The sequence below is a fragment of the Panicum virgatum genome, chromosome 2K (assembly GCF_016808335.1).
Source record: "Panicum virgatum strain AP13 chromosome 2K, P.virgatum_v5, whole genome shotgun sequence".
Taxonomy (NCBI): Eukaryota; Viridiplantae; Streptophyta; class Magnoliopsida; order Poales; family Poaceae; genus Panicum; species Panicum virgatum.
Window position 1 is genome coordinate 437479 of NC_053137.1, and position 12073 is coordinate 449551.

General features: G+C 45.9%; 2 protein-coding genes and 1 pseudogene across 2 annotated transcripts; all 3 read right to left on the reverse strand.

Moving 5' to 3' along the window:
• Window positions 1–112: 112 nt before the first annotated feature.
• Window positions 113–3536, reverse strand: LOC120660027 (annotated as a pseudogene).
• Window positions 3537–4091: 555 nt separating this feature from the next.
• Window positions 4092–8820, reverse strand: LOC120660037 (glutamate--glyoxylate aminotransferase 1). Its single transcript, XM_039938364.1, has 12 exons — window positions 8327–8820; window positions 8109–8226; window positions 7798–7879; window positions 7624–7711; window positions 7362–7520; window positions 6700–6873; window positions 6322–6453; window positions 5718–5783; window positions 5321–5385; window positions 5096–5187; window positions 4841–4997; window positions 4092–4477 (listed from the first exon to the last, which is right to left on the reverse strand). Exons 1-12 carry the CDS (start codon window positions 8507–8509, stop codon window positions 4357–4359), a joined length of 1437 nt encoding a protein of 478 aa, XP_039794298.1. The 5' UTR covers window positions 8510–8820; the 3' UTR covers window positions 4092–4356.
• Window positions 8821–9143: 323 nt separating this feature from the next.
• Window positions 9144–11230, reverse strand: LOC120660047 (GTPase activating protein 1-like). The gene is made up of 4 exons (XM_039938374.1): window positions 10872–11230; window positions 10056–10191; window positions 9846–9941; window positions 9144–9756 (listed from the first exon to the last, which is right to left on the reverse strand). The coding sequence occupies exons 2-4, from the start codon at window positions 10164–10166 to the stop codon at window positions 9472–9474; spliced, it is 492 nt and encodes a 163-aa protein (XP_039794308.1). The 5' UTR covers window positions 10167–10191; window positions 10872–11230; the 3' UTR covers window positions 9144–9471.
• Between the last annotated feature and the right edge of the window lie 843 nt (window positions 11231–12073).

Sequence of the window (12073 nt, forward strand, 5' to 3'; positions counted from 1 at the left end):
AGTACTATCTAACTGTCGTGTTACAGTATGATCGGTCATGAGCAAAATCAGACCAATCCGGCCGGTATCTGTCGCAAGTTGTCGCTCAAGGTTCAAGTCAACAAGAACTCAAGCCAAAATACATGACATGACCTTTACACAGCATGCCTTCCCCCCAATTCGATCCTCAGCAGACAAAATCGTTCTCCTTGTTGATCATTGTCAGGTCCAACTTGTCCCAGTCGGTTCGCAGGGTGATGAACAGAAGGACGCAGTTCTGGAAGAGGAGGCCGCAGATCTGGCTCATCCACAGCCCCTGGAACAGCCAACAGCAATCAAAATGAGATGACTGGTGAGTAAAACCGCAATTCAATTCAAAGTCTCCCTTTGATTCAGAAATTCAGAAATGTGCATTCAGCAGAAGGGTCTGCTAGCTGCATGTATATACTCCTACCTTGGTCCGGAAGCCAAGCGTGAATCCAAAGAGGACGGCCAGGGGCAGGCCTATGCCGTAGAAGGCCACCAGGTTGGTCCATGCCGCCAGGTGCTGCCACCCGCACCCTCTAGCAACGCCTGACAGCACCCCCTGCGTGGAGTCGAGCACCACCGAGGCGATGAGCAGCGGCACCATGGACGCGAAGGCGCTCACCACCGCCTCGCTGGTGCTGAAGAGCCTCACCCAGAGCTCGTGGCCAAGGCCCAGGAGCAGGAGGAACGCCGCCCCCAGCAGCAGGGACAGCGCCAGGGACACGGCGAGCGCCTTCTTGGCCTTGGCCACGCCCTCGTGGTTGGACACCCTCGTGCTGATGACGGCGGCGAACCCGTAGGTGATCATGTATGAGATGGCTTCAGTGTTCTCGCTGGAAATGAAAATCGATGTTAGAATTTTATGGAGGATTTGATTTGATTTGAAATCATACACGCGCACACACTTAGTCCTAGCTTCTTACCACATTGCAATGATGGAGGTGCTGAGCTGAGATTGCGGCAACAGCCCGGCCAGCAGCACCAGTATCTCGAAGGACCAGTGCTCCAAGCTGCATGCATGCCAATAATTTCAATTTGTTTTTCGATCGATCAGTAACCATGAATTAATTTTTGTATGCATCCCTATTTGATTATATGTTAGATGGGTGATAACTAATAAGTAGGAGTAGTAGCAACTAACCAGACCATTACTGCGGAGGGGATGGCGAGCTTCATGCCGGGCAGGACATGCCGGAACGCGCCTCGGCGGTGAACCCGCCCCAGGTGTCCCTGAACATGTCCGAGAGCATGACGTACGCGGCGAGCATTAGGAAGGAGAGCCAGAGCGAGACGGAGGTGGACATGGCGGCGCCGGTGAAGCCGAGCCCGAGGCAGCTGACTAGGGCGTGGGTGATCCCGACATGGACGGCCAGCGGCAGCAGCGAGAAGGCCACGAGCGGCATCACCACGGACTGCGTCTGCAGGAAGCGGAGCGTGCACTGGATGAGGCCTTAGGCGAACTGCGCCGGGATGGAGTAACGGAGGAACACGGCGGCCAGCCGGGAGACCTCCGGGTCCTGCCGGAGGAGCACCAGCAGCGGCTCCGAGTAGAGCCAGAGGAGGGAGACGAGCATGGAGAAGAGCACCGACGTGATCATGAACGCCTGCAGGTACACGCCCATCATGCGGTACGACTTGGCGCCGTACCCCTGCCCGCACAGCGTCTCCAGGGACCCGCTCAGTCTAGTCTGATGAATTTTAGTACAACAGCCACATCAGAATTTCTTCTGAAATTTGCAATAATGATAACAATGTTGTATTAAGATCTAGAGTCAAATTTGTTAATCAGGATCCAAAATTCAGAGTTGAATAACCATAGAGATATCTTTCTTTTTTCTTAGACAGATAATATATATTGTGCCCTTAAGTTAAGTCCGAATAAGTTTCTTGATCAGGTCTTCAGCTGTGACCATGACCATGTTCCCCATTATTTCACACTGAAGTCTGGGTCGTGCTTTATTTTTAATGTCATCATTTTTTATTGAAAGGGATTCAGGGTATATGTCCACACTCCACATGAGTATCTATAGGACATGACATATGAGCAAGATATGCATGACAATCTTAAATACCCAACCCAGCTCCCAGCAACTATTTTGCCAATTAATCTTAAACAAATTATTGCCTAGCTAGCTGACTATGCACTTTCCGATGATGGAAAAAGAGTTTTGTTTTTTTTTACACAAACACAGCCATCATATCCTTCAAAGAAAATTTGTCCACCCAACCATTCAACAGTAGCAAGTTGGTTGCTTTTGTCAAATGAAAGGCCTAAGGACTAAAGAGACACTTCTAATTTGTTTGGGGCCCAACATGGAAGGGGAATTGATATTTTTGTCTGGTGTAAGATTCTACTTTGATTTTTGTTGGTCAAAATTTTTATATTATGTCTGAATGTCTGATATCATATTCATAAGTCCACTTTGAATTATTGTCGAAGTTTTAGACACAAGACTAATATTATATTTGAAACATTGTTCACAGATAATTTTGTTTAGATGAAACTGCTTGTAACCTGCACATTTTCGCTATCATGGGTAAAGAATTAACCTTGGAACTTGATGGTAAACTATATATTTGAGGATTTCAGTGTTATGTAAATAATGTTATCAATTGTACTCATGGTGCTCTCACAAAAAAAACACTCATGCTACATTTCTACATGATTACATCGCTGTCATCCAGGAAAAAAAAATTCTTTTGTAACTTCTTATTAATTAGTAACCAGCATCCATCAACTCATGTATCTTAAATTCTGAAACATGTATCGTATCGGCAGTGGGAAGTTGAAAACCCACAGAAAAAAAATGCCAACGCAAAGCACTGATAAACGATAATGTAGTATACATTGGAAGAATTTGCTGGGTATGGTATGGAATGAAAGCGAAGAGGAAACTGCAGGTAGAGCGTCGCTAGCTTGACCGGCCAAGGTCTCTAACTAGATGAGATGCATAAGAAGATCGATGGGCAGTGGAAACTTTCAATAATTAATCTGAGTTCGTTAAGCAGGTTCAGAGTTGAGACCAAGCAGTGGATGCTTGGCCTTTGGATTGACAGGGCGTCAGTGCCCACTGCCCAGTGCTGCCGCACGGCACGGCACGGCCATGGCATCCGGATCATGAGAGGTACGGCACGGTATATGGATGATCTGATGGAGGTAATTACCATGAGCGCGATGCCGGTGACGGTGCCCCATGAGTTGCCGAGCGTGGCGGCGGCGAGCTGGAGGTCGCCGAGGCGGCCGGCGTACATGACGGAGACGAGCGGGATAGCGTAGTAGGCCATGCTGGTGGCCACCATGGGCGCGGCGAAGGCCAGCTGCCCCGCCGCCTCCTCCCAGTCCCAGCCCAGCGTCCACCGTCTGTTTGCCGTCGCCGGCAGCTCCTCCTCCTCCTCTTTCCTGTTGGTGCCATCAATATCATCGGCATCTCCGTCTCCATGGAGGTTGATGTTGAGGTGGACGTCGCCCAGCAAAGGCGCAGCTGCCTCCTCACCCATCTACTATCTCTTGTTAATTTCCTGCTATTACAAGCAGCAAGATAGCTAGAATTTTTGCTTGATTAAGCTTGTAGCTAGCTAGCGCGTGTATGGTGCCGTCTGTCTACTTGTACTCTGCCGGCTCACTGATGAACTGCTGGCACGCCAATGCAAGTGCGCTATATAAAGGCAACGATGGAGGGCAGCTGCGACTGCGAGAAGTCTGGTCTGAGGGCCATATATTCAATTCCAATGCTGCCACTAATTTCTTCTTCGCCTGATCGCCTCTAGAGTGAGCTGAGCTCATATATATCCCCATCGTCTCAGTCTGACTGATGACTTTAGGCGCCGGTCGTCTCTTGAAGCGGCGGACTCGTTCACAAAAACAGACCTGACCCAGACCAGCAGGAGGACAGCTGACCAGGTACTGCAGGTACAGGAGCTTGCAATGGCCAGGTCATCAGAAGGAGAGATGACCTCCAATTTTATGCCTGCTCAGTCTCTAGGAAATTTTCGAGGAGACGCTCATCACTTGGGAAACTTGGAATCGAGAGAGCAAACAAAGCTTTGCACGCATATCACTTGTCATAGTAGTATAGCACGCTAGCTGGTCCAACAACGACATACATCTTCCAGCATATATTACACTACAAGATTTTTTATATATATACGATGGTACCAGTAAATAGCGGATATATTTCCCGCAAAACTTTGGTTCCCTATACATATCAAAGGCAGAAATTGTTTCTTTAAGAGAGTTACAACTAATTAACTTTCAATTAATAATGTCCTTGGAAATGCTCGATCACGGTTCAGACTGAAACCAAGAATCTGACAGCCGATGCTTCCTTTTATTATGCACTATGTTCCTCTTCACATCCTGGAGTAGCTCTCGTATTGCTCCATGAATGAGTCGTTGAACTTCTTGAAGCTCGACATGATGGCAGGGAAGTCTTCCTCAGCAGGAAGGATAGTTGTCCGGAGGTGGAACACCCTGTATTAGTTAGAAAACACATAATCCATCACTTCAGTTATATTAGATATATGCAGCATACCAAACTCAGTAATGTCCTTCCAGATTTCCTACTCCGTTGTTACATATCAATTACATCGCAGGAAAACCAAAGTAGGATGTTATAGAAGCTACTGATAGGTACATAAACAGACCACATGAAGAATACAAGCAGCAGATTTTACTATGCTTCATTATTTCTTCTCTTTCAGGGGAAAATAATAATTCATTTCTCTGGTTTCACATTTGTTGTCAATCGTGCTTCATGTTTGGTTGGGAGTTCTAAGATTAATGAAACTTCATACATCACAGACAAGTTGTCAGAACTATAAGTGAAGCACTTACCCTTCCTTCTGACCAAAACCAGAACCCGGAACAGTGGAAATTCCGGTTGCTTCCAGAAGCTTGAGGCAGTAGAAAACATCTGGTACTTTGCCGGCTCTTTTCGCTGCCTCAATCGCTCTTGGTGGCAGGCGTATTTGGGGGAAAGAGTACATAGCTCCTGCAACAACACAATGCAAGATAATTCAGTTATTAAAAATATATAGTTGTAGTAGTTCAATTGTTGCAAACTACTAAAGTTTAGAATTCTGATTTTACCTTCTGTGAAATTACACACGACATTTCGGCAACTGTTGAAACCATCTGTCATCATGCGTGCTCTCCTCCTCATAGACTCTAGGATGGACTTGCTGCAACATCATTTGGAGCCCCATCAAACATTAAGAATGTACAATAACAGACAAATATTCAGTATCCTGCATAGGCTTATTTTTCCATAAAAACTTGACACGGTAAAATATTTTGAGGGATACTATGCTTAACCTTTCAGCAGCAAACTTCAGGTAAGAGATATCACCAGGTTTTGGAGGGTTAACCATCACTCCCATCTGTAAAAGCCAGGGTTATTCAAAACCATTTTATAACTTGGTAAAGCAAAGTAGCATAAATCCACTTCTCACTACTCACCACACAATTATGAGCATAAAAAATAAGAGAACATTAAGAAGTTTTGATCCATTATCATCTACTTTGACTCTTATCCAATCCATTAAAAACTTTAGAATTTGTTTGATGCTCCATAGATTGAATTCAGTCATTAACATATATTGAATTCTGAGGCCACGGGAGGAATGCAAATGTATGTCATTCCAAAACAGAGTACCAGTTTAAAGAAGAGCAAAAGAATAACGAATCAAACAATGAGCACTGTTTCACTTACAAAAATTTGCCCAGGAACATTCGGGCTCAGTGCTATTGATGCAACCTTGTAGATCTCGTCTACTGTCTGCAAGCTCAAATCAGAAGAGCAGTTAGCACCAGACCATGACCATCATATTCAGGAAGCAAACTTTCAAAATGCCTCTTTGTACAATATAATCTAGCATAAGCCTTATTTAAGTACCTAGCTTGTTTAAATTCAAAATCTTAACTGTCAATTATTAAACGTTTTCAGAGCTTGTTCAACACTACTCTACAGTTTAGACTGCACAGAGATAATGGTTGTAAATGTACATCATGGCGGCATAAATATGTAACTCAAGTGGACGCTATTGATTGCTCTACAGTTTCTGAAAGTTTGACAAAGAAGACTCTGGGCCATTGTGCTAAATTGTATTCTGCAAGGTATCTATAATTAAATAAGTCAAAAGGCAGCAGCACAGCCATGTAATTATGATGTGTGTTTTCTTATTGTATTTGCAGCTGGGCATGAATAATGCAATATTTTCAATTTATTCTAATATCTCATTTACATAGTTAGGAACTTGTTTCTGGCCATTTGAGATAAATTAAAAATTCTGATAAATGCTGTAGAGACATTTTACCTTTGGGGGAAGATTTGTCATTTCAAAGTATCCACCACGTTGTCCACATTCTCCCCAGAACCCCTTGGACACAGTGTGGAAAGAAACAAGCTGAACTTCCCTGCTTAGTGGTGGACCCATGTCAAACAAAACCTGGAAAAAATTGAGAAAAGCTGTTTCAGAAATAGTTTTTGAAATGACCAACAAACTTTTAGTGTACCATAGTAGAGAGAGAATCTTGTATGCTAGCTCTTAATATAGTTGTTTGTTTGTGGTGCTAAGGGAAGATTTAGTGAGCTCGCCTAATACTAGAAAATTGTCGGATGAAAACTGTAGTCTTGGGTCAAGTTGCAACCATGAGTTCATGACAAAGCATCATTTGTCAGAAATCAAAAATACCTTTCTTGCGCTTATAAACGGGCGCTCATCTTGATAAATGTTCTGTTGATACACTTCATCTGCAAGCAGAGCTAAGTTTTCATGGTAGCAAAATTGCAGAAGTTCCTTTATATTTGCTTCACTAAGGCATTGGCCAGTGGGATTTCCCGGATTGATGATCACCATTGCTCGAACCTAACACATCATAGGTATGAAAAAAGAACATCAGAGTGGGATACACAAGAAAGGCAACATGACTGCAATGATGTATAAAAGGGAAAGGAACCCAAGAACTGTGAGAAGCTGATGATGTTTATTAGTCAATATAATTATTAAGACCAAAATTCTACATACTACTTGTTAGTTGTTAGTTAACATGAACCAAAGCTCTCCTGCAAGTTTGCTGGATACGACAAGTTATTAATCCAAGGAGCATGCTTCAAAGCCCATGGTACAAAACACTGATGAATAATTCAACTAAGGTAATTCAGGAAATGGCTTGATAAAACTAGAATCAATTAACAATATGTTATCACCGATGTACTTGATATTGCTTTTGGTATGCCATATATGGAACAGTAGATAGGCGCAGGCAAGCTCGTAATGCGACATACACCAATTGCAGGTATTACATAGCAAGAGAATTGAAATTTGACAAGCACAATGACTCATAAAACACTTACAGTGATTCCCTTTGACCGTGCCTCCGCCACTGTCTGTCGGATACTGACAAAGTCAAGGCCCCAGTTAGCCTCTTCTTCCAAGTAGTACGGGACCAGGGAGCCACCAAAGAGGGAAATGGCAGCAGAATAAAGTGGGTATTGAGGAACAGGGACCAAAATCTGCCACGGCAGGTTCATCGATGAAATTAGTCTTTACTCTTTGTTAAAAGTAGCATCACATCTTGGGGAAAGATATGTTTTCATTTTCAAAGAACAATCATACCCCATCTCTCTCGTTTCTGATAATGGCATTCAACATCTGCATCACACCTTTGCTAGCACCATCTGTCAAGTAAATGAGTTCTGGATCACTGCAGTAAGTGGAGCATAGAAGTGTTAGGAACAAAATGATGCGTAATTCTGATGAATATTCGTCAGCAGACTAGTCCAATCTGACCTCGGATATCCATCACGCCTCTGGATGAAGTCAGCAACCTCCTTCCTAATTCCAGGGATACCACGGGAATCACTGTAAGCACCTGATCAGATAAGACCTGTGTAAGAGTACTCGTATGGCTATGAACCAACAGCAACATATACAACACAACTGATAGAAATCGGTTCTTTTCCAGATTAGAAACATCTCGATATTGATATTTTCTGCTTGTTATCAACCTTGCAGGCAGATAAAATTGTGCACGATATTCTAATTGAATGGACAACTGAACAAGAATTAATTTTTCGACAAGAACAGGTATATTATGTTACCTAAACCGCCGGGAGCCAGGGAGAGGTAGTGCTTGGCCCGCGCGATGGCATCCGCCGGGAACAAGAGGCCGACGTTGGGATCATCGAGCAGGAACGGAGCCTGACAGAGAGCCACCACCTGCTCTTGCAGTCACAGGGTTTAGGGTGAGAAAGCGTCAGACATCAGATTCCATGGGGGATGTGAGCCTAGCTAGATGTGATTAAGAAATGATCTTCACCTGGCGGGGGAAGGTGAGCGGCTTCTGTCCGAGGGCGTGCGGGTTGCCGACGTTGGTGAAGATGATCTTCTTGCCCTCCTTCTGGAGCTCGGAGGCGCGGAGGTAGAGCTCCCCGCGCACCGCGTACTGCACCTTCTTGACATTCTCGTTCAGCTGATCGTAGTCCAGCGGCTTCCTCGCCATCTTGTGTCGCTGCCGTCAATACCTCTCCCTCCGCCGCCGCCGCCGCCGCTCCTCCGGTGGTGGCGGGTGAACTCGATGGGTCACGGGGAGAGAAGAGAGGGAAATGGCAGATGGGGAGGAAAACCAGGAAACAGGGGAGCAGGTGAGGATTTGTACTCTACTAGTGTTTGAGATTTGGACTATCGACTTGTCGCATTGCGCGAAGCGAATAATGTGGAAACTGATGGGTGGATGGATTACCATTTTTCTTGGCACGGCTAATTGGCTCGGGAAGCACGCGAATTTTGGTGGGGAGGGATTGCGAGCTGGGGAGGATAAGAGGAGACGCGGATCAATGGCCACTGGTTGGGTTATCGCCTCGCCCAGTCACCCTGCGGTGGAAAAAGCCCGGCCCTCGGGAAGCAACGGCCGACGGCGACCTCAGCCCGCGGCGAACCGTGGCGCGCCACCGCACAAGAATGAACAGCAAAGCTCCGATACACTTTCTTTCCAACTCGCCAGATCATGCCTTGCACTTCATTGACTCATCAAACTCATCCATCAGCATGAAGCAGGACAATCTTGTCCAGGAAAATCAGGCAAGAATCAGAGTAAACATTGCAGCAATAAGCATTTGGACCAATCCAAACAAGGATATGGTTTTGCCAAAACAGGATCCTACCACTTGAGTTCAATTATTTGTCCAAACTTTACAAATTGTAACCCGGATACATTTCGGCAGCGCTTTATTTTCTCCCCTTTTCCCCCTACCAACATTGACTACCCTGATCCCATTGCTTGTTAAGTTACAATCCGACATTCACAACAGGTGAAAATGCGATTGAAATGGAATGCTTCATTTCCCACATAAACACAGGAAGGCATCCCAACATGTCATCAAAATCAAGCCTTTAGTGCTCATCGATCAGAAGATTCCCATGGCAATGGGAGGAAGAGCTATGATTTCCTTTGGAAATAGCGGATTAATTGGCACCAGAAATGTTTACCCATTGCAGCTGGAGCTGTATCTCTCCACTCTCAACGTTCTTCAGCCGGAGAATCATGTCTTGGACAAACCTACCGTTCCTCCAGCAAACATGGCTCTCATCTGCAAGGCAATTCCGGGTGCTTGGTCGGACAGACTTTATGATGGCGCCGTTCCTAATGTCCTCCGGGTTCATATTTACAACTTCCATCAAGGGTGCTACATCGATCTCTGCGTCTCCCATAGGGTCATCTCTGCTGAAAGTGTCCTTGTCAAACACCTCCTGTTGGCATTGAAAGACAAAAAGGGATAAATGCGAGTACTCACAAAAGGAATAACAACATACTAGGACATGAGAAACAATCTACTCACGAGCTTAAGTGGTTCACTGGAATTTGTGACCGTCAAAGTTAGCTCTTCATGCCAGATGGGATTGACAGATCTCTTCTTCACACTTGTCTTCAGTTTCTGCAGAATAAAACAGAACATTGTCTAGATAAGGACAGTTTATCTACAATCAAATTACTAAGGAACAGTGCAAAATGCTAGATAGATGGAAAGAAAGGATGGAACGACACACACCTTCTTGCCAAGTCGTAGGACAACATATGGATCGCTGCCTCTTGCATCGCGGTAGGCTAGGTTGATCCCACGAACCACCCGCACTTTCAAGAGGCCAGCCAATCCGTCCATAATTGAATCAAGTGTTGTTTAGGTCCTGTGGATTGAAAATGAGTACTATATTACAAAAAGAGAGACAATTGTGGGACGAAGAAGTGCCTAATTCAATAAAAGAATTAGGCGACTTCCTGCGTCCCTTGCCTCTTACTAGAGATCTGTGCTCTCTTTCTATCCCTGTTTTCATCAGCTTAAATAGGTGCCATGGAAATCTAAAATGGAGAGAGGCAGGTTTGTGCCTCAACCGTCTAACTCAAGTTTACCATTTATTCTGTGGCCTGCATTGCAACCACCCTAAAGCTTCCATCTTTACTAATTTTGGGGTGACTGGAATTTTTACCCTCTTTTATTTTTGTGCAAACTATATTATGAAACCTATTCTGATTTCTGACGTGCATACAAAGAATGGGGTTCATTAGATTGCACTGCCTATAAGCTAAACCTTTACATTGGAATTAAATGGATGCAGCAAAGAAAAGAAGGAGAAATAAGAGTTGCACAAATTTACTGGGCGACATTTTGGGGGGAATATATGCTTGGTATGTAAATTTAAGTAGCCAGTGATGTTACTATGAACGCGAAAATGATATGTTACTACAATCAACTGATGAGCTCAAACAAAACAATATTGAAGCTAAAAGAGGCACAAATTTTAGGCAGGACAAACGATGTCTACAGCGAAGCAAATTAAGATGCTGAATGCAAGAACAATACTCTTACACTGCTACAGGTAGTAGTGTACCGAAAGCCCCAAGCATCGCGTCCCTCCGCCTCCGGACGTCACCACCGGGGGGCTCATCTCTTCCTGGCACGGCTCCACGGCGGATCGGCGAGGCCTAAGCGTACCTGGACTGGAATGAGGCGGATGCGCGAGGCCGCGAGCTTTTGGTCCTTGCCGTGGGGCCGGGTGGTTGAAGAGCTGGTGCTAGGGCTTGAGGATGAGGAGGGCATGGATTGGTCGAGCCTTGCGCTTGCAGCGGACACAGGACGGCGGCCCTTGGCGACGGCGGCGGCGGCGGCGGCGGGTCGCCGAGACAGGAGAAGGAGCGGCTGCCCATCTTGGAGGACAGGTGGAGAAAAGGGCTTATTTGTTAATCACCAGGTGGATTTTATAAAAATATCGGACCCAATCCAAATCAGGAGGCTATCTCCAATCCAATAATGTGACTCAAACCCAAATTTTAGACACCTAAACAGACTCTGCATTTTGTGTAGAAGGTGAGAGAAGAGGCAAATTTGCGTCTCTCTCTCCTCGACTCAAATGTGCACAAGTGGGGCGGACGACTTGGCAAGGTGGGCTCGTGACGCAACGACAACAGCAAGGCAGAAGACCGAATGAGGACGGCGAGGCGGGCCTGCGACGGGGATCCGTCGACGCGCCCAGGCGAGACCACAACGGAGGAGGAGGTCTGGGGCTTGTGCCGGCCCCGCTCGTGCTTCCTCTGTGCGACGGCGAAGGAGGTCGTGGCATCGATGGATGATTCGGCGGCAGAGGAGGAGTTGGTGGCGCGGCGGTGGATGCAGACGGAGGAGACGGAGAGTGGGGAGGATGACGTGTGCAGCGGCGCGAAGGCGGCGGCGGCGCTTGCACGGAGGTGGGGATTTGGGGCTTGGTTGCTCGGGGGCTGTTGGAGATGATAAGTTTTGGGTCTTCGTGTCTATGAGAATGGGTCTCGTGTTTGCCTTCTGACTGTTGGAGACAGTCTAACGCAAAACTACCACAAGTATTTTATATAAAACCTCCTAATTTGAGTCACGATTAATAATCCCTACATGCCTTCTCACCCTCTCATGGACGCCACCATGGAAGACAAAGACAAGGAGGAGGAAGACGACATGTACGGGCCGTGGAAAGAGAAGTGCTAATGTGTTGGGGTCACGTGCATGGGTGCAATGGATCCGTCGCAGAAATTCCGTTTGTG

Bases quoted from the DNA above. Each gene is read 5' to 3' on its own strand.
- LOC120660037 (XM_039938364.1), bottom strand. From the start codon at position 8,509: ATGGCGAGGAAGCCGCTGGACTACGATCAGCTGAACGAGAATGTCAAG. The intron at 8,227-8,326 runs GTGAAGATCATT...CTGCAAGAGCAG, and splicing joins CGCTCACCTTCCCCCGCCAG to GTGGTGGCTCTCTGTCAGGC. The intron at 5,386-5,717 runs GTAAGTGAAACA...TGGCTTTTACAG, and splicing joins ATGTTCCTGGGCAAATTTTT to ATGGGAGTGATGGTTAACCC.
- LOC120660047 (XM_039938374.1), bottom strand. From the start codon at position 10,166: ATGGACGGATTGGCTGGCCTCTTGAAAGTGCGGGTGGTTCGTGGGATC. The intron at 9,942-10,055 runs GTGTGTGTCGTT...TTTATTCTGCAG, and splicing joins TCCTACGACTTGGCAAGAAG to AAACTGAAGACAAGTGTGAA. The intron at 9,757-9,845 runs GTGAGTAGATTG...CAATGCCAACAG, and splicing joins CCAGTGAACCACTTAAGCTC to GAGGTGTTTGACAAGGACAC.